The sequence below is a fragment of the Silene latifolia genome, chromosome 10, assembly GCF_048544455.1.
Source record: "Silene latifolia isolate original U9 population chromosome 10, ASM4854445v1, whole genome shotgun sequence".
Taxonomy (NCBI): domain Eukaryota; kingdom Viridiplantae; phylum Streptophyta; class Magnoliopsida; order Caryophyllales; family Caryophyllaceae; genus Silene; species Silene latifolia.
Window position 1 is genome coordinate 48,103,664 of NC_133535.1, and position 27,093 is coordinate 48,130,756.

At 44.0% G+C, this 27,093-nt stretch overlaps 2 protein-coding genes across 5 annotated transcripts in view; one reads left to right on the forward strand and one right to left on the reverse strand.

Annotated features, from left to right (window-relative positions):
• Positions 1-19,680, forward strand: part of LOC141605602 (uncharacterized) — a 33,930-nt gene extending 14,250 nt beyond the window's left edge. Inside the window, exon 6 of the mRNA XM_074424442.1 lies at positions 19,266-19,680. Within this exon, the coding sequence (XP_074280543.1) occupies positions 19,266-19,471 (206 nt within the window). The 3' untranslated portion in view covers positions 19,472-19,680. The remainder of the gene's footprint in view (positions 1-19,265) is intronic.
• On the reverse strand, positions 19,056-21,165 carry LOC141605603 (GCN5-related N-acetyltransferase 3, chloroplastic). Of its 4 annotated transcripts, XM_074424446.1 has the most exons (5): positions 20,600-21,104; positions 20,324-20,382; positions 20,123-20,179; positions 19,956-20,044; positions 19,056-19,426 (listed from the first exon to the last, which is right to left on the reverse strand). In XM_074424446.1, the coding sequence occupies exons 1-5, from the start codon at positions 21,017-21,019 to the stop codon at positions 19,404-19,406; spliced, it is 648 nt and encodes a 215-aa protein (XP_074280547.1). In that variant the 5' UTR covers positions 21,020-21,104; the 3' UTR covers positions 19,056-19,403. The 4 variants fall into 4 exon arrangements, with proteins under 4 accessions (XP_074280547.1, XP_074280545.1, XP_074280546.1 ...); XM_074424444.1 differs by having other exon boundaries at positions 19,289-19,426; positions 20,123-20,382; positions 20,600-21,103; XM_074424445.1 differs by lacking the exon at positions 19,056-19,426 and having other exon boundaries at positions 19,842-20,044; positions 20,600-21,165.
• Positions 21,166-27,093: the final 5,928 nt, after the last annotated feature.

Here is a 27,093-nt window from a genome sequence, read left to right on the forward strand (position 1 = left end):
TTACCGCGGGGATTGAAGGAATTGGTTCCTCCAATGGTTGCTCGGTGTTCGATTCTGGGAATCTCCGACAGTCGAAGGTTCTATCACTCTTTGCATTCTCGAGAAATTCCTTCTCTAAGAATGTCGCACTAGCCGCAACAAAAACGCGTTGTTCGGTTGGCGAATAGAAGTAATGACCACGTGTTCCTTTAGGATAACCTATAAAGTATGTCTTGACCGATCGCGGGCCGAGCTTATCTTCGTGTCTCCACTTGACATAAGCCTCGCACCCCAAACCCGTATAAAGGACAAGTTAGGGACCGTTCCCTTCCATAGTTCATATGGAGTCTTGTCAACGACTTTAGACGGACTTGGTTAAGTATTAGAAGCAAATGACATAAGAGCATAACCCCATAACGAGTCGAGCAACACGGTGTGACTCATCATGGATCGAACCATATCAAGTAATGTTCGATTTCTCCGTTCGGACACACCATTCAAATTTGAGGTGTTCCGGTGGAGTTAACGTAGGGCGATCCCACGCCTTTAAGGTGTTGATCAAACTCGTGAGAAAGATACTCGCCACCACGATCCGAACGTAGTGTTTTTATCTTTCTACCAAGTAGGTTCCGTACCCTATTTTGGTATTCTTTGAATTTCTCAAAGGATTCACTTTTGTGCTTCATTAAGTAGACATAGCCATATCTACTTAAATCATCCGTGAAAGTGATGAAATACCTATAGCCTTCTCGTGCGGTGATTGACATAGGACCACATACATCCGTGTGTATGAGCCCTAATAGGTCGTCGGCAGCCGCGCATTCCAACACCTTTGAAGGAAATACGAGTCATCTTACCGATGAGACATGATTCACACGTGCCAAATGATTGAAAATCAAAGGCCGAGATAGCTCCATTTTTAATGAGTCATTTTTTTGCGCGTTCTCATTAATGTGTCCCATGCGGCGATGCCATAGATATGTTTGATCTTTATCACCAACCTTTAACTTTTTATTCATTACGTGTAATATTTCGGTCGTCTGATCTAAAACATAAATTCCGTTCAAGGAGACTGCCTTGCCATAAATCATATTGTGTAAAGAGAAAATGCAAGCATTATTTTCTATTACAAATGAAAAACCAAGTTTGTCAAGTGCGTAAACCGAAAATAATGTTTTTCGAAAGACTAGGAACATAATAGCAATCATATAATGATAACTCAAATCCGCTAGGAAGTTGGATCACATATGTCCCCTTTGAGATGGCAGCCACTCTTGCTCCATTCCCAACACGCAGGTCAACCTCACCCTTTACGAGAGGCTCGAGATTTCGGAGGCCCTGCACATGATTACACAGATGAGAACCACAACCAGTATCTAGTACCCAAGTTCCGTAACTTGCATGGTTAATCTCAATCATATGAAATAAAAGTAGAAGAAGAAGACATACCAACAGGTTTAACGCGACCCGCTTTTATGTCCTCATGATAGACAGACATGTCCGCCTCCAATGCCCATCTTGTGGCGGTGATGGCATTCCATGTTCTCGGTTTTGCTCTTTGTCGCGCCCCGATGAGGTGCTCGACTCACTGCACCCACTCTTACCTCGAACCCGACTTCTTAAACTTCGGTTTACCTCTCGCTAGGTTTGCCTGAGCTTTGCCCTTACCTTTCCCTTTGTTTGACACAACGAGAACATCCTGTTTCATGCTCCCACCGAGCTTCATGTCCTTCTCGGTGCATGCGAGAAGGGAGTGCAGCTCATGGGGAGTTTTCTTCAAATCATTCATATAGTAATTCGCTCTAAATTGCGAATAACCATCGTGGAGTGAATGAAGTATGCGGTCGATCACAATGTTCTCGCTGATCTTACAATCAAAGGTCTCCAGCTTCTCGACATTCTCAATCATGCTGAGAATGTGTGGGCTAACTGGTTGGCCCTTCTGGAGTCTCGCATCAAAGAAGCGAGTGGTATGCTCATAGGTCACGATTCTCGGTGCTTTCGAGAATTCCTTGGTGAGCGTGGTGAAAATCTTGTTTACACCATGGGCTATAAAGCGTTTCTGCAAATTGGATTCCATTGCAAAAATGAGTACGTTTTTAATCGCACCCGCTTCCATACGAAATCATTAAACTTGGTGATTTCAAAGAAGCTTCTAGCCGTGGGACTGGGTTTGCGGGAGGGGCTCTAATAGATATTTGAGCTTCCGTCGGCGGCGGCGATTCCGTAATGCCGCCTCCCGGTCTCCGGTTGGATCCATCATTCTTCGATCGAGTAGACCGATTCATCCGATTCATGAAGATCCGAAGCCGGGACTCACGGTCCAATGTGGCACTTGGCATTGGGTTATCGTGAGAACCGACCATTTGTTATTTGCAGTTTAAAGAACGTGATCTACACTGAAAAAGAAAGAAAAACAAAAGGAAATAAGCAACTCATCGAGGTGATTTAAGTCTATTTTAAAATTCATTTTAACGTGTAGACTCAATGCACTTGCATAATTGATCTCCCTCAAGAATGATACAAGTGATCCCAAGACTCAATTTCTGTAAATTGATAAGCCAACTGTTTAGCTAATTCTTCTGGAAGAACTCTTGGTCGATAGATTTCCGTAAATCCTATCTATAGTCCACCATAGTCACAGGATCGTACGAGTGACCATAGTGTTGAGATAAAATAGGTCAATCGGTTCCAACTTACCCGACGTAGAAGGGGTCATATTATGCCTACCGACGAAGAAGGGACTCATTGGAGTTTGACCTATAAAGACTATTCTCAATTTTTTTGTTTATACGAGGAAGATCCCATCAACTAAATTATAATTCATATTAAGTGAACGAATAACTAGCGTTTGCGTGAATGAATTAATTTGGATGATGGCTTAAAGTCGTGTGACATACGAATGTCAAAGAAAACTAACTCGTGACCTCTATATGTGTCAGTTTTCATGCAATTATTAGGTGATTTGGTTTTTAGGCGGAAAATGATGCATACTATCGTTACAATAAAATAAATAAATGAATGCAATACGTAAATAAAAAATTTCCTAGTGTGGCCTATCCTAGTAAAAAGAACAAAATACAACTTTGGAATCCACCGTTGGACCCGAAAAGCTTGTCTTGATGTTCCATCTTCATCCAAGTAGCGGGAGTGAGCATCCGGTCTCCATCTTTAGTCTTCTCAAGAATTACAATTTAAAATTTACAAATATAAACCTATTTACATTCTAAATAAAAACTGTAATTAAAAGAAATAAAATGGAGATACGAGATCTCAAAATACAACCAAGACCGTGTTCCATCATTACGGTAACACGTTCTACTAAGGCCACACTAAGTTACAACCGTTTGCAAAATAATTAAATACGTAATTAAAAGGCATTCAAAACATTCAAAATATAAACAAGAACGATAAATTAAAATGCATCAACTAAAAATTAAATTTATTCGTGACATAATTCCGTAATTATGTTAAATTTTTATCCAAACCACCAAAGATAATTAAAATTATATGACAAAACCGCTTTAGTCATGTTAATTTTAATCCGAGATAATCCGTTACAATAAATCGTTTTAAAGTAACTTTATTTTACGTGGGTGAACCGTTTCACTAACAAGCGAGAGCATAAAAACCGTTTTATGCATTAAAAGGGGCCGAAAAAAAAAACAGAAATTTTTTTTTTTTTTTCTTCTGTACTGCTGTACGTGAACAGTACCAGGGGCCAAAAAAAAATTTTTTTTTTTTTTTTAAATGCTGAAAAACGAGAGCATCAAAATCCCAAAAAAAAAATTATACGGCTCAAAAACGTGAGCAACACAAGATCAAAACAAAAACGGTTTGATAAAACACAATTGCAATTTATTCTAATCCGGATTAAAAACAAAATACAATTGTAACATCTTCAACATATTGCAATCATTATCGGTTATTGTTCCGGGTGTAATTCCAGAGCAAGTATCGTTACCACCCGTGGCTTGTAGAATGATGTCTTGAGTTGGATTCTCCTTTGGTCTTATTCGTTCCTCTCGGCCTCTCCTGCAACAATGAACGAACTGAGGGCTTGGCTCTGTGCCAAGCGTACTCACTCCGACGCCCAAGTCAGTAAACTTAAATATATATGTTGTATGCTAATTGGCTAGGAATATATTGTAGAGAGATAAGGAAGATTATACCGGTTGAATTGTGTATTTAGGTTAAGTTGTGTATTTCTGAATTGGATCCCTTCCTCAATGAAGGTTGAGGAGTATTTATAGACTTCACCTTTTGTCACGTAGTGGCCAAGTGGCCAAGTGGCTAGGTGTGAAAGATCGATCTACCCCTCGGCCGAGGGACTGTGGACAGTAGGCGGGCCTGTTGACTCACCGCCGAGGGGTCTTGGATGTGAGTACGCGGGTATGTGTCCCTACTGGAAGGTTGTCATGCCGAGACCCGGCCGACCACCGATGATTCTCATCGGCTAGGGTCTAGGTCGTTGACTTCTTTGTGGACATCTTTGACCTTGCTCAATATGTTGACTTGGTCAGCGGTGCAGAATATGCCCCATCAATTTGCCCCCAGCGTAGTCTATGTCGTGGTATGGGCTTCGATGTACGTCTGAGCGTATATTCTGCGCAAGTAGTTTGTAGAAAATTTTCCTTCATCGGCTTTTTCTGCGGCGGCCTCTTCCGCTCTGCCTAGTCTTTCTTAGGCCGTACCATATCCCCCCTCCACATGGATGTGTATTGGGCATCCGATGTGGAAAAGAAAGGGACGCTGGCCGAGACCGGGGTTGAGACTCACTAGGTTATTTTTGATTGCCCCGGCGGCGGTGTCTAGCTTGGTCGATCATGTGGCCGGCGGAGAAAAGGTGCATGGGAATTTGTTGAGGAAGGTGAATAGGCGGAGAGTTTTGAATAGGCGTGTTGAAGACGTTTGGTCACTGTTGCATTGATTGACACAACTGTTGCAACGATTGACATCCCGTGGTTGCATGTCCAACACGTGTCTGCACGCCGATTGGTTGACGCTTCATGGGTCATTTCTTTGATTGGTCCTGCTTCATGGGCTTTTCCCTATAAATAGGGCAATTGCTCCAAAAAATTGGCCACCAATTTCATTCTCCAAAATTTCCTTCTCTCTAAACTTCCAAGGGTTTCTTTTTCTAATTTCCGAGTCGTTACTCCGTGAGTGTTTTCTTCAAGGTAAACAAACAAACTTTCCAATTTTTAATTTTGTAATTTCATTGTAAACATGTCTTCTCGCCGACGCCGGCCTAGTAAGCCGGGCGTAGGTCACCTTCTCCCGAGGTCGATCCTCGAATGCGGAGGAATGGGAGGATGATTCGATGTCGATGATGACGCAGAAGATTTTGGTGACGATCTTTGAGGAGGCTCGTTCTAACAACGTGAGGAAGTACGTTATGGATCACGGCCTTGCTTGTAAAGTCCGTCTTGACTGTACTTGGACCCATAAGTTAGCCCGCTGTTCCGGTGAGATATTTTTCGAGAAACATTTCTTCTTCGGTGAGGGCTACGAAATCGTTATCCCGGAGGAGGGTCGGTCGTCTGTTGCCCTCCACCGGGCCACACCGGCGTATATATGCGACATTTGGAGTTTGGGCTCCGATTTCCGCTGAATGGGTACGTTGTGGCCATCCTTAAGGCCATGAACGTTGCCGTTGCCCAATTGCACCCGTTGGCATGAGGACCATAATCGGGTTTGTCTGGCTTTGTCTCTTCAAGGGGAGGCCCCAACGGTGAACTTATTTCGCCGACTTCACTACCTCCACCGTCGTCATTCTCTCGGCGCGCGCGGTGGTTCGGCGTGCACACGGAGAAGGGTTATATTATCGCGACAAACTTTCCTCTTGCAAGGGCCGGGCGGGGTCGGTGGGTGTACGTTAAGGTGCCGAACGACTATCCGCTTCCTCGCTCCTTTCAAAGATCAAGTTAACTTGCGGTGTGAGACTAAGGCGGAGCATGACGGATGGGTCTCCGGAAGAAACTCAAAATGGATCTTTGGGGGTTCTTCTCTCGGAGGACGAGAGGTTGGCAATGCGGCTTTTGAGGTAGACAAGGGTGGGCCGCCGAAAAGATGGATTCCTCCAACGCGAGATCATTCTTCGGGATGAGCCGCTTTGCCATGTCGGCCTCATACCGGCCCTAGCGCGGGGTGAGTGGGGTCGGTGTGAGGCCCATCACTGTTCTCGTTGTGTCTTTAAACTTTGATTTATTTCTTCTACTTAACTATTGCTTCGTTTCCTTCGCAGCCATTTTGGACCGGACTGTCGAGGATATCCTCCTGGAGAATGGGGTGAACAAAGATAAAACCGTTGCTAACTTACATCCCAAAGCTCTCCCCAATGACCGCAGAGGTCGCCGACCGATCTCATAGAGCAAAATGGCCGAAAAGCTTGAGTGCGGTGGAGACCCGGCGAAGGTTGTTAGTAACGTGTCGCGTCATCGCGCGCAAAACGAAGTCCTCGGCGGTGGTGGCGTCGACACCGCCCGCCTTCCATCCCCCCCGTTCGAGAAGGAGACGGTGGAGGTCATTTGTATCTCCAACGGGGATGACTCCGACGAGGAGGAGGGCTCGCCCCTCGTCCGTAAAAGAAAAAACAGACGGCCTATACCGCGACCGTTGATTCTGCTGGCCGACGAGGAGACGCGCGTTTCGGCCAAGAGGGCCAAGCACGGTATTGTTCTTTACGTGGCTTTAGATTTAGCTTCTGTTCCTTAGGCGCTTCGGCATGTCTGCGTATGTCGATACTTATGCTTGCTCTAAATTTTGTAGATCGGCCCCGATCGTCCGCCGCTCTGTTGGGCGGCGGTGGAGGGGAGCTCTGTGCGGGCCGGTGATCAACACGTCACCGTGAACTCTTCATCCCGAAGGTTTCCTTCCCCGACTACTGGCCGGTGATAAAAATGTCGCCACCGTCCCTTCATCCCGAAGGTTTCCTTCTCCCGCTCATAGATGAAGGCACGGAGTCGATCAAAGAGTCGGCGAGGTGGAACGGTCTTACCGGTGCTCGTATCGTAGAGCAGGAGAAGGTCGTGGCTCAATCCACCTTGGAGCTAAATGCCACTAAGAGGGTGGCCGCGAAGGCCAAGCGGATCTTCTCAATGAGCGAGAGGCTTAGGGGAGAGGCCGAGAGGGCGCTCTTGGGCGAAAGAAAACTCGGCGGGACGTTGAGAAAGAGGTCCTTCTTTGAGAGAGCCAAGGCCGAGGCTGCGGCACTGAATCTGCTAAGCTGCCGGAGAAGTGTACACTCGTTCGAGGCACGCCGACCTCTACCTCAAGCGGAGGAATGAATCCGGGGACTGTTTAAGGCCCGGGCGAGGTGGTTCGGATCAGAGATGCCGTCATTAGGCAAAAGGATAAGGACATTGAGATGCTCCAAACCGTCATGCTCCCTAACATGTGTCTTTGAATTAGGGATTTAGCCGAAGGAGCTGCTAGGGAAGTGATTGAGGAGCTCTTCCCTCTTGATGGTTCCTTTCCGTGGGACGGATATGACAAGTCGCTTGATGACAAGCTCGAAGCCAAGGAGCAAGCCGTGGCGGAGAAGGCTAAAGAGGCGGTGAGGGCGAAGGCGGAGAGAAGGAGGCGGCCGGCGAGAAGGCGACTCTAGGCCGAGAAGGCTAAAGAGGCCCAAGAGGAAGCCAAGCGGGCAAAGGCGGCCGAGGCCGCCGAGGCTAAAGCCGAGGCCGCTAAGGAGCCTTTTGGGGTACTCATCGAGGAAAGTCTGCCGCCGCCGCCGATGGCGAGCAACAACGGACATAGGGGGATAGCATTTGTAATTTTTGGTCTTTTGGCTTATCCTTATAATTTCTTGTGATTCGTTGAATATATTTAATAAGAGTTCGTTTTTACTTCACTTCTTTTCCTTGTGCGTATTCGAGCTTCGACTGTCCTTTTAGCGTCTCCGTCTTTGTCCGGGTTGTCTCTTTCCGTTATTAATTGAGTCTCTTATGTTTTCCCGCCTCGGCTTGGCGAAAGCGATCTAGAGTGCGTGTCTCGGTGTGTTAACGCTTCCAAGGCATCTTGATCGTTTCGGCGAGTATTAACCGCTACTGGTTATAACCGTCGCAGTGTCCGCTTCCTTAGGGTGCATGCGCTCTTGTCGGTACGACAGTGTGGTAATCGTCTGCCGTGGCGTCTACTACTTGGAGTATTTGCGACGGCGCTGTTTTTCTTGAAGGAGACTCCGTGGCGTCTACTACTTGGAGTGGCTGCGACGGCGTCACACCTCTTGGGGTGATCGCCGTGGCGTCTACTACTGGAGTGACTGCGACGGCGCTGTTTCTTGAAGGAGACTCCCGTGGCGTCTACTACTTGGAGTGATGCGACGGCGTCACACCTCTTGGGGTGATCTAGTGGCGTCTACTACTTGGAGTGACTGCGACGGTGGCTGTTTCTTGAAGGAGACTCCCGTGGCGTCTACTACTTGGAGTGATCTAACGACGGCGTCACACCTCTTGGGGTGACTGCTGTGGCGTCTACTACTTGGAGTGACTGCGACGGTGCCTGTTTCTTGAAGGAGATTCCCGCTCTTGTCGATATGACGGTGTGAGTCGCGTCTGCTCCTTCCTAGTGATTATGGGAAGAGCGTGCATTCTGATGGAAGACTTGGATGATTTTTCATTTAGGTAGAAACATGCGCGGGCGCCCACAAATATTTTGGACACCTCCGACGTTACATGGAGTATTCCCGAGATTTTCCTAAGTCCTAATGGCCCGTTGAAGGCGTACCTCCCGGTTAGACGCTAGTTACATCCATGAGGTCGCTCTCCTGTTGTAAGGATAGACCTTTCCCTTTCTCCGATTTCTTTGCCACCTTAAGGGATTGCATGTTGCATCCTCTCCGCGGCTATCTCGGGCGTTCACCACCTCGTCATTCTCGTCTTTGGAGACGAGCTTATGCGCTTCCCCCGGTCCGAGACGTACATCAATGTTAGGGCCCGGATGGACATCACTGCGTCAGCCTCGCTCAGAGTGACGCGGCCTATGAGAACGTTGTAGGCGGATGAGCCGTCGATGACCACGAACTCGGCTAGGACATTCTTGGCCGCATTCCTTTCGTCGAACGTTACGGAGTCGATTGATCCCGTGGTACCGGTCCCCGCCCCCCAGAGAAATCGTATAGCGGGTTGGTGCGGGGGCTTAAATCCTTGACCTTCGGCCGAGGCCGAGGAAGCACTCCCGAACATGACATTCGTGTATGCGCTGTGTCAATCGGGCACCTTTTGACCAGGTGGTTGGATATGTCCAAATTGACTACAAGTGGGTCGCTGTGAGGAGCGATGACTCCTTCGTAGTCCTTTCTTCCGATAGTTATGTCGGGGATGTTGGAAGAGGGGGTGGGTTGTGTTGGGCACAAAGTTGATGGCCTGATAGAGCTCGTTCAGGTGTCGTTTGTACCCATGAGCGGACCCTCCGTTCTCGTGGCCCCCGATGACAACGTGGATCACTCCTATCCGTTCGAAGACGGATTTCTTCTCTGAATCTACGGCGTCGGTCTTTTGGCTTTTGGCAACGTACTTTCCGAGGCTCCCCTTCCCGATCGGCTCTTCAATGGCATTCTTCGGATGCGGCGATCGTTGTTAGATGGCGGTGTGGCCGTGGTACTCACGATCTTGGCTCGTGTCACCGTCACTCTTTGGTTTTGGGGTCTCTCCCACTTCGGCCCTCGCTTTTGCTCGGGCGAAGACTTGGCGGCGATACGACGAGAGGGGTTTTATCGTTATACCGCCTCGGTGGTACGTTCCGAACTCCACCGGCGCCCGCCGAGTCCCGTTTCTGGCGATTTGTCGGCCGTGACCTATTATTGTCACGGCGTCTTTCTTCGGACCGTGACCCGTTGTTTTCACGGCGTCTTTCCTGCGGGTTGTCCTCCCGCGCTCTTCTTTTATGAGTGCTCGGCCTCGCTCGGGCCTAGCCACGTCTTGTGATAGTCTTCTACCTTGATGGCTTGGTCAGCCTTCTTCCTGGCGGCATCCAAGCCCAGGCCTCCGCACTTGATGAGCTCATTTTTCAAATCTCCCCTTGGGAGGCCTTTCATCAGCGCGAAGGCCGCCAGTTCGGGATTAATCTCCCGAATCTGTTGGACCTTTCCGTCGAACCTCTTCATGTAGCTTCGTAGAGACTCGCCCCCTTCTTGTTTGATAGTTAGGAGGTCCGATGTCTCCACGGCCCTTCTCTTGTTGCAAGAGTACTGGGCTAGAAAGGCATCCCTTAGGTCGGCGTAGTAGTACACCGAGCCGTCGGGGAGCCCCTTGTACCAACTTTGAGCCATCCCATGCAATGTCGTTGGGAAGACTCGGCACCATACTTCATCGGCCGCTCCCATACGACATGTGAGACTCGAAAGCCTCAGCGTGGTCGGCTGGATCACCCTCCCCTTTGTATGATATGGGTGGCAACTTGAGCTTGGTTGGCACCGGACTTCTAGGACGTAGGCGCCGAGGGGCGTCGATCACATGCTTGGGACGACACGTGGCGATCGGCTCCTCGCATTCCTAGCCCGACTCCTCTCCTCGTAGCGGGAGGGACTCCTTCCCGACTCGGCGAGTCGGGCTTCTTCTTCTCCGACTCGGATGGGTCGGACTTCTTTCATTCCTCCGGAGTGGGCCTCGTGGGCGCCGTGGTGACGCCCCCCCCGCGAGTGCGGTCGGGACTTATGTCCATCACCGGCATTCAGGCTCCTCCGGTGTTTCAACAGGCCAACCTCTTCCAAAGGCTCGTTCAAGTCTCTTGGAGTCACGTTAAGGCCCCCTGGTCTCTGGACGGGTCCCGCCGCTCTTGTCGGTGTGACGGTGTGAGTCGACGTCCTACCGATGAGGTCCGAGATTTGCTTTAGCAATGCCACGTCGACCACATGTCCCATGAGGGTGACTTGGTTGGCGGCGCGTCGCATCCGGTGTTATTGGCATCCCGAACTCGGTTGGATTACTCCGCCGTGAGGGGTCAGTATGACTCGAGAATTGTTGAAGGTATCATCCGGGTGGAGGGGCTCGTCGGTTACGAACACCTCTTGTTCTTTTGACATCTTCTTAGCTTTTTGGGTGGGTTTTTGTTGTTTTTTTTTTTTTGTTTTGGGAATGAATGTGACTAGCTTCTAGTGTCTTTCCCCACAGACGGCGCCAATTGTTCCGGGTGTAATTCCAGAGCAAGTATCGTTACCACCCGTGGCTTGTAGAATGATGTCTTGAGTTGGATTCTCCTTTGGTCTTATTCGTTCCTCTCGGCCTCTCCTGCAACAATGAACGAACTGAGGGCTTGGCTCTGTGCCAAGCGTACTCACTCCGACGCCCAAGTCAGTAAACTTAAATATATATGTTGTATGCTAATTGGCTAGGAATATATTGTAGAGAGATAAGGAAGATTATACCGGATGAATTGTGTATTTAGGTTAAGTTGTGTATTTCTGAATTGGATCCCTTCCTCAATGAAGGTTGAGGAGTATTTATAGACTTCACCTTTTGTCACGTAGTGGCCAAGTGGCCAAGTGGCTAGCAGGTGGAAAGACTGATCTACCCCTCGGCCGAGGGACCTGTGACAGGCCGGCGGGCCCTGTTGACTCACCGCCGAGGGGTCTTGGATGTGAGTACGCGGGTATGTGTCCCGGCTGGAAGGTTGTCATGCCGAGACCCGGCCGACCGCCGATGATTCTCATCGGCTAGGCTGTCTAGGTCGTTGACTTGCTGTGGACATCTTTGACCTTGCTCAATATGTTGACTTGGTCAGCGGTGCAGAATATGCCCCATCAGTTATAATTACAACATGTGAAGAACGAAACGAAAACAAAACAAGAGATCGTCTGATCTAGCAATGACCATGAGGCACGAAATCCAAGGCAGAAAAAAAATTGAAAACAGGACGTAAAACTTGAAAAGCCACACGGTTTTCAACAGAAAAAAAATGCCGTGACAAAAATTGGCCGAGACCAACAAACAGCCACACGGTTTCAACAATTTTAAGCAAACAATTGATAGATCTTTAGCGTATTGTAATGAATATCGATTACAAAAACAATATGCAAAGATCAAATCGAAAACTAGATTAGCAACAACTCACACCGTGTAAACTTGACACGGATCCCAAGGCACAAAACACAAAAAGAACGCAGCAAAAAAAAATAATTGCCGAGAACAAAAAAAATTTGTGCCGTGTAAAAAAAAAAATTCAGCCGAGATGATTTTTATGCAAATAATTACCGATTCAAAAATCGTTTAATGAAAATCACATAGAAAAATTTACGTGGCCTCGCTCTGATACCACTTGTGGGGTAATATCCGTATAATACCCTTTAATTATAGGATTATAACGCAAAATTTACATGTGATTATAGTCATAAAACGAAAAACATAATGAAACGATAAAGATATAGAAATAACCTTCGGTCCTAGTGCAAAAGGCAATGAGAGATCAAGTTAGATCTCCTCCTAATCGTTGCACCCAAGATGTCCGAGTAATGCCCTTGTGCTAGAGAGAATCCCCTAATTGCCTTGCAATATCGAGGGGATTGTTTTGTGAGTTTGTGTTGGATGAGAGATCCGGAATTCGGGAGGCACAATTCCCAAAACCCTAATAATTTTTTAGCAAAATGAATTAGGTTAGACAAGAGGAGAAGACTCCCCTTTTGTCTATGGGAGCCTCGGCCAAACCGAGTGAGAGGAGCCCAAATGGGCTTTTCATTTTCTCTTCACTTAAACTCGTGGTCCGGTCCATGACTCGCTAAGTGTATATGACGCGGTTTCATTATAAATCATTATCGGTTATCGGAAATTAAGGCATCAACTAATAATACGGGTTAGTTGAATTATTAATACATGTCCGACAAAACAAAAGATTTGTATAATTATATTCAATATACATTTAATTAAATATAAAACGCTTATATTCAATTTTACAAATTAATTGCTTAATTCGCCTTAGCCATTTTTATTTAATCCGTATTAAATAAAATATCTCAACATCACATTTTAACTAATTATTAGTCAAATAACTCGGACTAACCTGTTAGTCAAAATTGGCATCTACATGATCGTATTTTCATACTTTGTCACATCACTCAAACGTATCCTATAGGTGTGACTTTTAGGGACCAGTTGATCACCGCCATCTGTATGACAATAACGTCAAACTTATCTAGCAAGCCAACCGTTATTGATAAACGTGGATCAACTGATTATGATACAAAGTATACCCTTTGATCCTTTTAGAGATTTATAAGTCCTTGCACTAACTGTTAAGGACACCAACCCCAACACTCAGTCCCTTCAGGCAATGCTAAGACAGGAGCTGTGGTCAAACGCTCCTTTAGTGTTTGGAACGCCGTCTCACAACTCTCATCCCAACGAAACCTGTTCTCTTTCCTCATCAACGCGGTCATAGGTCTAGCTATCTTGGAGAAATCTTTCACGAACCGTCTGTAGTATCCACTAAACCCAAGAAACTCCTAACCTCAAAAACATTCTTCTGCTTCCCACTTTGTCATCCTCAATCTTCGCGGATCCACACTACCCCATCTTTAGAGATTACATGCCCCAGAAAAGCAACTTTCTCTAACCAGAACTCACACTTGGATAGCTTAGCATACAACTCATGATCCCTCAAAGTTTGCAACACGATCCTCAGATTCTCCTCATGCTCCTCCTTAGTCTTAGAGTAGACTAAGATATCATCGATAAATACCACTACAAACTGGTCCAAGAACTGTCTGAAGATTCTATTCATCAAATCCATAAACACTGTTGGTGCATTAGACAACCCAAACGGCATCACCACATACTCATAATGGCCATACCTCGACGTGAAAGTCAGTCTTTTGGTATGTCCACCTCTCTAATCTTCACCTGATGGTACCCCGACCTCAAATCAATCTTAGAAAAGACTGATGCACCACTCAACTGATCAAACAGGTCATCTATCCTTGGCAAAGGATACTTGTTCTTTATCGTCACTCGGTTCAGCTCCCTGTAATCTATACATAACCTTAAACTCCCATCTTTCTTCTTCACGAAAAGAACTGGTGCTCCCCACGGCGATACACTTGGTCTAATGTATCCCTTCTCTATCAAATAATCCAACTGCTTCCTAAGCTCCTCCATCTCCTTAGGACCCATGCGGTACGGTGCCTTAGAGATTGGCCCCGTCCCTGGTTTCAACTCAACGGTGAAATCTATCTCCCTCTTCGGTGGCAACCCCGGATCTCCTCTCGGAAAAACATCTACAAACTCTCCCACCACCGGTATCTCATCCACCGTTGTCGGACTCTCTACTCGGTCATCTCTCACATGGCACAGATCAAAGGGCACCCCTTCCTCGGATAAGACTTCAAGGTAACAATTTCAATCAACTTAACTTTGGGTTTGACTAGAAACCCACGGTAAGACACACTAACACCCTTTGGACCTCTTAAGGACACTTTCTTTTGATGACAGTCTATCTTAGCTTTATACTTTCCTAACCAATCCATCCCGACTATCATCTCAAAACCGTTAAAAAGGAAACTCCAAAGCAAGTCTACGGGTAGATCAACTTGCCCCACTATCAAAGATACATCTCTGAACAATCTCCAACAAGATACGGACTCACCCGAAGGTATGAAAACTTGCTCACTAACAGACTCATATACTCTCAAACCCAACCGTTTAACATGACTTGAAGACACAAACGACCGAGAAGCCCCCGAATCAAACAAAACAAAGGTAGGAACACCATTAACAAGGAATGTCTGGGGTGATAACGTGCGCATCTTCCTCACCGCTTTCTTCTCCATCATGAATAACTTGCCATCGGTCTTCCCCCACCTCCCTGGACAAGATCTTGGGCCGATGTGGTCGGCTTAGCACCCGACCCTTGATTGTTGTTGTTGTTCGTTGGTGGTTTCCGATAAGAATTACCGCCGTTGCGGTTGCCTCCACTCTGGTAACTCGACCTCCCCGGTTTGGCCATGATCCAGGTAGGTGCATTGCTCGCGAAGCTCGTGCGGGTCTCTGGAAAGATCCTGCTGCACTTGTGCACTCATGTCTCTTGTGGCCTACACCACCACAAACTATAGCAGTCACTCCCCAACTATTACTCACACTCCCACGGCCACGCCCAAAGGAAGCCCCAAAGATCGAACCCGGACCCGGAAGAAAATCCCTTAGATCGATTGTGGTTGCCTTTCTTGTGGTTAGATTGGCCACCACCCTCGCTCTCAGACTTCCTCTTCTCACCACCTAACCTCTCCCGAGCCATCTCCACCAACCTCTCGGCTCTCCCCACCCTCTCATAAGCTTCCTTAACATCGCAAGGACTCCCACGGGTAACTTATCCATAATCTTAGGGGTCAACCCCTCTCAAACCTCAACGCCGGTTCTCCTCACTCAAACCCATATCCTCGATACCTAGACTTCTCATTGAACTGTCTGTAGTACTCTCGCTACGGACATCTCGTGGCCATCTTAAAATCCGTCAAACTCTTCCCTCAACTTACTCCTCACATGTTTCGGTACAAACTCCTTCCTCACAGCCCTACGAAACTCCTCCCAAGGTATAGCAGGTAACCCTTGGTTTGTATATATTTCCTTAGCACTCACCTTCGATGAATCCCACCACTTGCCACCGCCTCCCTCGGATAGAACGCGGCTGTTCCACTCTCATCTCATCCGGACAAAGAACCAAATCTAATATGTTCTCCATCTCTCTCGACCAACTATCAAGAAGGTTAGGCTCCCCAACTCCCTTGTACTCTTTCGGGTTAAACCTCGCAATATAGAGGCTGATTTTAGAATGATCAACCTCCTTCTCCTTATCTTTATTCTTATCCTCATTCACTTTCTTTAGGGTCTCAGTAAGAGCATCCTGGTGTTCTAACATCTTAACGATGTCATCCATGGTCATAAGCTCAGCTCTCGCATACAAAGCAGTCTTCTTGGGCGGCATCTTGAAACTATATATATAAGAAAGGGTAGATATGAACACACGTACTAAACTTCAAAACACGAAAACACGCTACCCAGAACCTACTCGATCGAGTTCCCAAACACACTCGATCGAGTAACGGGCTACTCGATCGAGTGCCCCACATACTCGATCGAGTACCCAAACTTCAGACCCCAAACAGACCTTCTGATCTCTTACATACTCGACCGAGTAGCTAGATCGAGTGACCCCCTACTCGATCGAGTACCCCTAGTTACTCAATCAAGTGCCCCAAAACTCGATTCTGGACTCAAAATCGTCAAAAACCCACCCGATCGAGTCAGTCCCACTCGATCGAGTCATGCCAATTCAGAAACGCTACCCGCATGCTATATCATATGCTAACATGCTAAACTTTATAAACCACATTATATCATAATAAACATGCTACGCATCTTTTCTACTATCTACAAGATCACTTCATCATGTTATTAAATGCCACGTTGTAAAACATTCAACATGCTATCATTCCATCAACAGTTTCCACATATTTCATTAACCTTTCTTTAACATTCTCAACCTTCAACTTCGAACATCCAACAACTAACACATTTCATCACACTCTTACACAAGTTAACCAAACACACATACGACTCGGCAAACACTCCCCCCATGTGACCGGTTCAAAGTTGTAGGGCGACCCCGCGACTTTAGGACGTCTCCCAAGCCTTTGCATTAGCTCCTACAACTTTTACCCCGGGTTCATTTTAATTGACTCCCTATGTTCATTAGGTTCATTGGTTACAGGTTTCAGGATAGTTGCTCTGATACCATTTGTAACACCCCCATACTCCAAGTGCCTTACCAGGACCACTCAGGTATGAAGACATTACCATCTCGGTTACCCGAGGCAATGATAATCAAATAACAATGAAGAAACAACGTTTATTATAAATAATTAGCGAATAGTTACAATCCTCAAAACCAAACCAAAAGTACGATACATGATCTCAAACCGATCGTTCTAATCGAAATGTAAATAACTAATAAGCTACAAATGGAAGACTCCTATCATCATGTCGTGGCCATCCCAAATATCCCGAGTCATCTCAATACCTGCTCAATATCTGCTCACCATCCCCGAATGGATCACCGCAGGTTTACAAAACAACACCGGGGTCAGTACTAATCACACAATTCAATATATAATGACAATAAGATAAATAAGACAGCTTAACTGACACACACGCACATCCACGCCAAATCCAATCATCTCAATCACGATCGTCCACCGGACCACCGCCCGATGGGGGACCGCACCGTACCCACCAAATCCCCGCTCCACATAGTGAGCGATAACCCTGTCCATTAATGTGCACATCCCTTCTGTGGCGGGTTCCACAGAAGGCGAAACTAGGGCGTGAAGCCACTCCCGCAAGTGACCCAACTCAGCCGAGTAGGAAATCCTACCTGGTAAGCACACAATCAGACGATCTCTACTGCTGAATCAAAAAGCCTCCTCTATGAACCCTCCTCCTATCATACAACACATAAAGGCTACCAAATCACATACAACACATAAACCCCCAAATCTCTAAATTAGGGTTTAACCAATTCAAAGGAAAGATAATAAAAAGGGTACATAGATCTTACCCTCGACGCAAGGAACTCAACGGTATAATCAACGCTAAGAACTGACCTTCCAAACTCCGGGGATTGCTAATTATGCGATTAGGAAGATGAACTTGCTTGCTTTCTCTCTTAAACAGTAATTTAGGTTTTGTAAAAGTGATTTAGAATAATGACGACAAAGCTTATATACCTTAATCGCATATTTAACAAAACCCGAGAAAACTCCCCGTAAAACCGGCTACTCGATCGAGTACCCAAGGTACTCGATCGAGTACCCCCTTACTCGATCGAGTGCCCCAGCTACTCGATCGAGTACCCAACAGGTCAGAAACTATTTCTAAAACGCAATTACCCTTACTCGACAGAGTAAGGCCTACTCGATAGAGTACCCCAAGACTTATAAATACGGAGTATTACATTCAAATTTTCGAAATCTTTTCTTAGGGTATTGAGACGTATTGTTCTTATCCTTTCATCACCATGGAATTCTTTTTGGAGTGAATCCCATGCTTCTTTTGCGGTAGAAGCCCGCATTATTTTTGGAAAGATGGTCTCCGAAACAGCATTAAAGATAAAAGACAAGGCTTTGGCGTTCTTTATCTCATCCTCATTTATTTTCTTTAAGGATGCTTCAGTGGGTTGAACACCTTCTTGTTGCTTTTCGGGACCATTTTCCACAATCTCCCATAGTGCATTTGATTTTAAGAGAGCCTTCATTTTAATGCACCAATAGTCGTAATTTTCTCCTCCAAAAATTGGAAGAGTAGACGATAGAGTGTTTGATGCGGAAGCCATAGTTTTATTTTGTTGACCTAAGATCTTTAGAGCTCTGATACCACTTGTTGGTGTATGGGGGAGTATAGGAAGTAAAGTGGAGATTAGTTGTTTGTTTAGTTGATTAGTTGAAGGTTGATTAGTTGGAGTTTAGTTTGAAGGAATTAGTTTGTGTATTGATTTGTTGTGAATTCAGGATACATGAAATGGAAGGGGAGGACCTCTATTTATAGTGTTCCTCCTCCTTCTCCTACATTCTTGGAATTCTCTAGAATAGAGCATTCTAGAGTGACCTAGACTTAGTACGTCTCTAGAGTTCTCAATACATACAAGACATCTCTAGAAGGTTCTAGACTTCTCTACACACATCTAGACCATTCATGATCCTTCTAGAGTATTCTAGACTATTCTAGTAACTTCGACATTATTCTAGAACATTCTAGAAGTTTCTACATTATTCTAGAATATTCCGGAACCTTCTAGAACACTCCAGAAAAGTCTCACACTTCAACAATCAACCCATTAACCGTAATTAAATGCAGAATATATGACAATGGGTTGGTCTCATACAAAATTCGGTATTCATTATATAAAATCATTTTAACGGCGTCAACACTAATCATATTTAAAACAAAGTTATTGTCAAATTATTTGAAGATTGGCCCTGTTCTTTTGGACTCAGGCTTTCTGACCTGAAATGAACTGAATTTATATGATCTGACCTGACCTGAACATATAAGACTTGACTTGACCAGACTTGATCTGAAGTCTAGTGAAGTGAGGAACACAAATGAACTAAGAGGACTCGAACTAAACGGAACCATAGTGAAGTGAATTGAAATTAAGTCCAGAAGAACAGGGCCTAAATTCTTATGTGATGGTTACAAAACCAATTCCCTGTCAATATTGCCATTTACTACAGCAATTTTTGCTCATGGATAAAAGAGGATGATGATAACCAATATTTCTGGTTTCTAATCTGTTTCCAGTGCTGCTAATTACGGGTGACAGTGACCGCCTTGTGCCTGCATGGAATTCTGTTAGGCTCTCCCGAGCAATATCCGGATCCGAGCTCGAGATTATTAAGAATTGTGGCCACTTGGCTCAGGAAGAAAAACCAGATGAGCTCATATCCATTGTTGCAAAATTCCTGCAAAGAATTTTTTCAGGAGAGGAATTATGGTTGCAAACTTGAAAAATATTCAGTGTATCAGTATGTTGTACATAGCTGAAAAGTGAGTAAAGCTGTATATTTGAGACATTATTCTTGACTTTATATTGATGCCGTACTGTTCCCAGCAGCAAGTAATAAACTCAAGATATCGTTGTTCTAGTTTTCGATTCGTATTTGTAACATAGATGTGATTCTTAACTCAATTTTCATTATTTATTATCTTGAAATAATTCGTCTGATGCGCTTGAGGATGTCAAGGACGTCAGACTTGGTCAACTGATCAGTGTCTATGGTTTTAAACAGTGGTAAAGGCGTAAAGCCACGAACATCCTACCAACTTGAGCTGGTGTCTGCGTTGGTTGAATTTTGAGGCACTGTTAATGCGTCATTGTTTATGTAGACAATATTCCTGATTCACAAACTTTTATGATGCTATTCGCATTACACTTGCATATACACAAAACAAATTGGTGTAGTCATCTGTTTCTAATTATCTGATCCTTACTGCTGCAATTACTGGAGGCAGTTTCTGTGTATGTCATGGTTGTCGATCCTAAGAGATCATCTCCGAAACCACATGCTTCAAAGAACAGCCTGAGATATACAAAAGTTACCTCAGGAGATTTTTTTTGATTCTCATCTTATATAGGATGGGATAGTTTAGAAGGGTACCGTTGGTCATCGGAGCAAAGAGCTGATATGTCGTAAACGCCCCTGTTAGTAAGCATTCTGAAAAAAATTGGCAGTAATATTTCAGCGAAAGTTATTAGGAATCTAGGATGATTACATTTAATTGACAGTAATTTGTCAGTCAAAATAGCGGGTTTTGCATGATTACATTTAATTTTCCAAGTTATTAGGAATCTAGGATACCTTATAATTCGATGAACAATCATCCTACCAATACCAAGTCGCCGTAAAGTAGGAATGACCTGAAATTCACTGAAAACAATGCCCTCATTACATACTTAAATAAGTGTACTCTGAATATGCCCTTGTAAAGCGTTGGAACTGTAATTACAATACAGGATACTATATTTCTAATCAGTCAAATTTGGAACATGCTAGTTTATGTTATTTTTGTTATGATGGTTGTCGATAAAGAATACTCGTGATGAAGACGAAACAAGGAAAATGAGGGAAACTGACCATGACATCAAAGATAGAAGCAGTCAAGCCAAGATCCGAAACAGCCCTGCCAAACCCAATCAACTCCCCATTTTTAGGCGAGGGCGGCGCCATCCTTACCCCCCACAACCCATCTCCACTCTCCTCATCGTCGTTGCCTACCTTGGCAAACACTGACACCACGACAGCGCTGTGGTTAACAGCTACTTCCAGCTTACCCGCATCAACATCGGCCGCCGCAGCTAAGCGATGTGGAGAGTGGTTGCAAGAGAGGTAGAGGTGGGAGAGTGAGCTTATGTTTATGTTTGATGGGTTTGTTGATATCAATATAGCTGGTTTCTTTGATTTTCTTGCTTCTCCTCCATTGTAGATGAGCTCGTTGTTGATTGGTTGGTGGAGGATGCTTTTATTGGATGATCTTATTGTAATCGCCATCTTCATTTTTTAACAATCTTTTTTATTCCTTGTTTGTTTCTTTGTTAGTTACTCGATTGTAAAGTTGTGCTCTTCTTCTTCTTATACATTATCCTCTTTATTAAATTAAATCGGTTGTCTTTTTAACATGAGTTTCCAATAATTTCTCCCTTTGGTAGGCCAATTGAATCCATATCTTCAACTAGTGAAGAAAGTGTCTAGAAATCCTCTAATAAAAAATTTAAGCTAATTGTTGGAGTCTTATGATCGATTTTATATTCTAACACGTCCTCTCACACGGATGCACATTGGTCTTCAAGTGTGGATGCAACGCAGGCAGGCCTCCCCATACCTGGTGCTAAATATTTCACTTTAGAAAGGAGGGGTGATGAGATTTGAACCTCGTGACCTATTGGTCACACTGCCTCTCATACCATGTCAGTTAATCATCTCAACCAAAAAGTTTAAGCCGATGGTTGAAACCCTAGATCAGTTTTATACTCGAACAAAAAGAAATGTCACCTAACTCAGTCGGTAAAGTCAAAGGAGTTGTTACTCATAATTTGGTTTCAAACTCCGTCAGTATCAAATATGCCCTTGTGACTTCCTTTACACAGAAAAAAGTATTGCTTTTGGCGATTTGTGCCCTTCGAAACTTGTGTTGTCTATTTGAAGAGTCAAGCACGGGAGCACCTAAGAGAGGGAGAAAATGAATTAGATGTCTATTTAAAATTTTAAGCTTAATGAAAGCTTCTTTAAGAACTCTTTAAACACTTGCACACTACTTAGATGAAAGGAGAAGTTGATACTTAGAATTATAGAGTTAGAAATAATCAACAACGATTCAGAAAGCAGAAGTCACTTTGTACTCGACTGTTGTTTATGAAAGTAAAACGAGAGTTTAGAGTGGCAGCAGAATTAAAATGAAATAGACACGACAAACGATGTTTTTAAAACGATGTCTTAGAAAAAAATCCTACAAACTAAGACCACCCCAAATAATAAAATAACTCCCCAACCTACTCCGGTTGCTATTGCTTAAAAACTACTACGCTTCCAAGACTTTTGCTTAAAGCTACTCCGCAACAAGAATTTTGCTTTAGGCTACTCCGCAACAAGAATTTTGCTTTAGGCTACTCCGCCAAAAGACTCCATGCTCAAAAGCTACTCCGCTTCGAAGACTTCGTGCTTAAGATAACTATATCCTAAGACCTGGTTTGGTTCTACTTATTTGTTTCAAGACTCCACTTATCTCAATGTTGTTCACGAGATCCTTGAACTCGATTGAACGACTAAGTGCATGCAACACAACGTACTCGTTAAAAGACTCAAAACAGACTTGCAAAATGTGACTCAATAATTATTAAATGATAAATGATTTTGCAAAGTTAATTTACTCGATAAAGCTTAAGTCTTTTTTTCGGTTTTAAAAACTCGTTGTTGCACACTTGTAAAAATGAATTAAGCAAGGTATTTATAATATCCAAGAAGTGCATACTTCACACATTAAAACATCTCACACACCATTAGTTCAAGTGATAAAAATATTGTAAATAGTTTGCTTGGGCAACATGCACAAGTCACCGAAATTCTTCATCAAGCAACCAATATTCTTCCTCAAGAAATCGATGCACACTAATGCAAGAATTCGGTTTTGTACACACACAAATATGGGTTAAGTTTTGCATCAAAAAATGAGCATAAATGGTTTTATTTATGGGAAGCATAAACATTTCCATAAATGTAAAAGTAAACAACCCATTTTTTGTAAGTGTTTATTTTCCAAGCAACCTCTTTAGCAAGACATTTCAAAGATTTATTTTCTTGAAAGACATCAAAACATTTCCAGAAAAATATTTGTGAACAATGAAAGCATTTTAACAGTAGTTAAAGTATTTTCGAAATGTTCCTTTGAGGGACGAGTCAAAAGTAATAGTTGACTGCGCTGTTGTTTTAGTACTTAGGCATAAAATCGAGTTAATGATCTCTTACAACACATGACTCTTACACTATTGACAACCTTCATGTTTGATCTTCTCGATAACCTTGAATTGACGATTGGAGCTTCATGTTATATGATTAAAACTTAAGAGGCACACGATTAAATAAACAATAAGATTAATTTGTCTTAAGGCATCATCAACACTAGCTTAATCAAATTGGGTCTCAACAATATTTGTAGAGGGGAAGTCACAACGTGGAATAGCGAGTTTACTTTTTGTCAAACTTTATGATACAAATCTATATGATGTAGAATTCGTAAGTTTTGAACGAACGAATTAGGGTTTGTAAAATTGGCAGCGGAATTAAATTAAACACGGATTGAATATATTGAAAACTAACAAATGACAAGTTGTTTGTGTGTCGATTTTTGTGTAAATGATTAGAAACAAAGAATTAGATTGAATGATATGCGTGAATTGGAACAAGGTAACCGGATAGGATAGTAGATCTCGTTCTAACCTCGCAATAGCTCAACCTACTATAACTTCAACCTCTTAAGGAAGAAACAAAAACTAACCTCGCAAGATTAATTTGATAACTCACAATATGTAAACTTTTTATTAATTCTCCATAATCTGAACAATAGGGTTACAAGAGGCCCTATTTATACTAATCCCATCTCCAAGCTATCTTGGAAAATAAGAAACTAATAAAATAAAAACTGAATAACATAAAATCCAAATAAAATAAGATCTAATCCTATCTCTAGCTTATATTAGATAATAAGCTAAGAATATATTTATTATGGGAAGATAAATAACAAATAATAAAAACTAATATCAGCTAAACACTAGCCGAACACTAGCCAAATACTCGGTTTTAGACACCGTTTTCTCTACACGATTGAAACAGCCGTGTTTCCAGCTCCACTCATTTTGTTCCATGATGCTCCCGCATCACTATATATGTATTTTTATAGACAGAGCATGCAGGAGTTCACCGCTCCGGAACTGGACCCGACCGATGGAACTCGGGGATTGGATAACCTTCTACCTTAAGGTTTGGTCTTTTCCGGGTTCAGACCGGACTTTTTCTGGCTAAGAAAATATGAAGAATCTTTCTGAGGTTACGGACCGGAGACTGCGATACATATTTGTAGACCTCGAGCCTATGTGGGACATCAACTTTACTCAAATATGCTACGTGTACTCATTCTCTACTAATAGTTTACCCTCAAGTCTATCTGCAAATTTTTTTAGACAAAGATTTTTCCCTTGTTACCCAAATGACTCATATCAAAATAGAAGAGCAAAATTGTATCCAAACCAAAAGAAAACAAACCGAACACTCTTTGATTTAAGTAGCTAATCTAGTCAAGACTTAAAACTATTTTTTTTCCTGAAATAACCTCATAAAGGGTTTTAATCCATTACTTCCAAAATTCGAATCAGCAAAAGCACAATTTTCTTTAGGCCGCCTAGATGTTTGCAACCTCAGCCTGACTGTCTGGCCGTTGCTTTGTGGGTGTCATACCGCTGAGTAGGCGTAATTGATCCTTAACCTTTATAGCCATTTTTTTTATTGGGTCATTCCAGAATTGTCTTATCTGGTCGAACACCATGACCATAGGGACTCCAAACCTAGTGATCACGTTTTGTCACATCACTTTTCCCATGGCTTGCTCTGTGATCTTGATTATATATGGCTTCCGCCTCGACCCATTTGAAGAAGTAGTCGACGCCGACTATGAGGAACTTCCTGCCCCCAAACCCCATTGTGAATGGTCCTAGGATGTCCATGCCTTACTGGAAAAACACGACTGGGCTAAGCACCGGCTGGAGGTTCTTTGCTGGGGCGTGGATTAATGATGCGTGCAGCTTGCAGTTGCGGCAATGCTGACTGTATTCTTTATTGTATGCCCTCATAGTTTGTCAATAGTACACGGCTAGAAATATTTTATGTGACAAGGTATGCCCCCAATGTGGTGTCAATAGATCCCCTTGTGCACGTCCTTCATTATCTCTTCGGCCTTTGACTTTGTAACGCATCACAGAAGTGGTTAGCTCACCGACCTTTTGTACAACCTGTCTTCAATTATGATGAATCGGCTGGCTATTCACCTTAGCTTTTTTTCCTCATTATTGTCTGGTGGGGCTACAACATCCCTTTTGTAGTGGATAATGGGATCCATCCATGATTCCTTAGCCATCGACCCTTCTTTGATTGCAAGTACTACTTCCCTCTTCCTGGGATATGTTTTTGCTCTTCCTGACTTAAATGATAATCGTCCTTTCGATGTTCTGCAGGCTTGATCTTGCTAGCTTTGATAGGGTATCAACCTTATTGTTCACCGACCGTGGTACCAACCTGATTTTGAACGACTTTAGCTGAGAAGCCTCCCTATTTGTTGTTATAAGGTACTTTACCATCGACTCATGTCTCGTCCCATACTCTCCTCGTATTTGGTAGTAGACGATCTACGCTGTCATCAGGATTACCCCTCTACCCCTAATGTTTTCACTAGCTCTAGGCCTGCTATGACTGACTCGTACTTGGCCTCGTTATTCGTGGTCGGAAAGCTAAACAGTATGGTGTACTCGCGTTCGTGGCCGGAAAGCTAAACTGTAAGGCGTACCGTAAGCTGAACCTCAATCCGTTCATTGTTGTCGATCGTCAGCATTGACCTACCACTCTCCAGGCCTTTTCCCTCGGCCTCCATTTAGGAACATTCGGCTACGAAATCTGCTAGGCCTTGTACTTTGATTTTCGTCCTTGGCTTTACCTTATCTCGTATCATAACAATTCCACATCCCACTTCAGCATCCTTCCGGAATTCTCAAGCATGTCGAGGGTTTTCTCTAGGGGATGATTCGTGAGGACTTTTTGGGTGCGCATTGAAGTATGACTTTAGTTTCCTTGCTGTTTTGACTAGGAGTATGTGGCTTTAGTTCATCTCGGCCGCCCTAAGGCGTGGCTAATGAAGTATATCGACTGTTGCTTCCCGTTTTCTCTGAGTATGACGACGCTAATAGTCACGACATTTATTGCAATGTATAAGTATAGTGTCCCATCGGTTCTCAGACTGGCTAGAGTAGGTAGCATTGTGAAATGCTCCTTGAAACCTTTAAAAGAATCCCTTTATTTCTGCTCCCACACGAATTTCTTGTTTCCATTGAGGACTTTAAAAAATGTCGTCGACTTATCGCCTGACCTTGCTATGAATTTTGACAGCGCTGCCATCATTCATGTCAGCTTCTGAATATCTTTTATTGACCTACGCTCTGGTAAGTTAATAATGGCCTGAACCTTTTTTGGGTTAGCATCGATCCCTCGGGTCGAGGAGCCTATGAATTTTCCCGACTTTACTCCAAACATGCACTTCTTTGGGTTTAACCATTCTGAGCTTTCTAAGTGATTCGAAGGTCTCTCTCAGATCCTCGAGGTGGTCATCATCGCGTTCGATTTTTATGATTGCGTCGTCGACGTAAATCTCCATATTCCGCCCCTTTTGACTTTCGAACACTCGGCCTACCAATCTTTGGAATGTGGCTCCGATGTTCTTTAGTATGAAGGGCAATTGGCATGGTCTTCTTTCGTGATAAATACTTGGTGGTATCCCGGAAATGCATTGAGAAAACTGAGCATGGAGTGGCCTGCGGTTGAGTCTACTAGTTGGTCTATTCTCGGCAGTGAGTATCAATCTTTTAGGGAGGCTTTGTCGAGGTTTTTGAAATCAACACACATTCGCCATGCCCTAGATGCTTTCTTTAACATGATTACGTTCGCGAGCCATTCTGGGTACTTGCATTCTTCAAGCAACTTCTTGACCTCCTTTTTTTATGGCGGTCTCCTTGTCGGCAAACATGCATGTTTTCTTTTTATGTACAAGTTTGAACTCGGATGATACATTCAACCTATGCTCGATGATGGTTGGGTCTACTCCTGACATTTCGACGGCTGAATATGCAAATACATTCTTGTACTCTGAGAGTAAACCGACAAACTGCTCCTCGTATGCTGGTTCCAAAACTTTTCTGATAATCTTGGAGGCTAGGAGCTATTTCGACCTCCATGGTCTCCTTTGCTGCTCCAATATTGGCCTCTCCGTGATGTCGTCGATCTGGATGATGCCATCCGCTTGGTCTTCGGTGCTCATG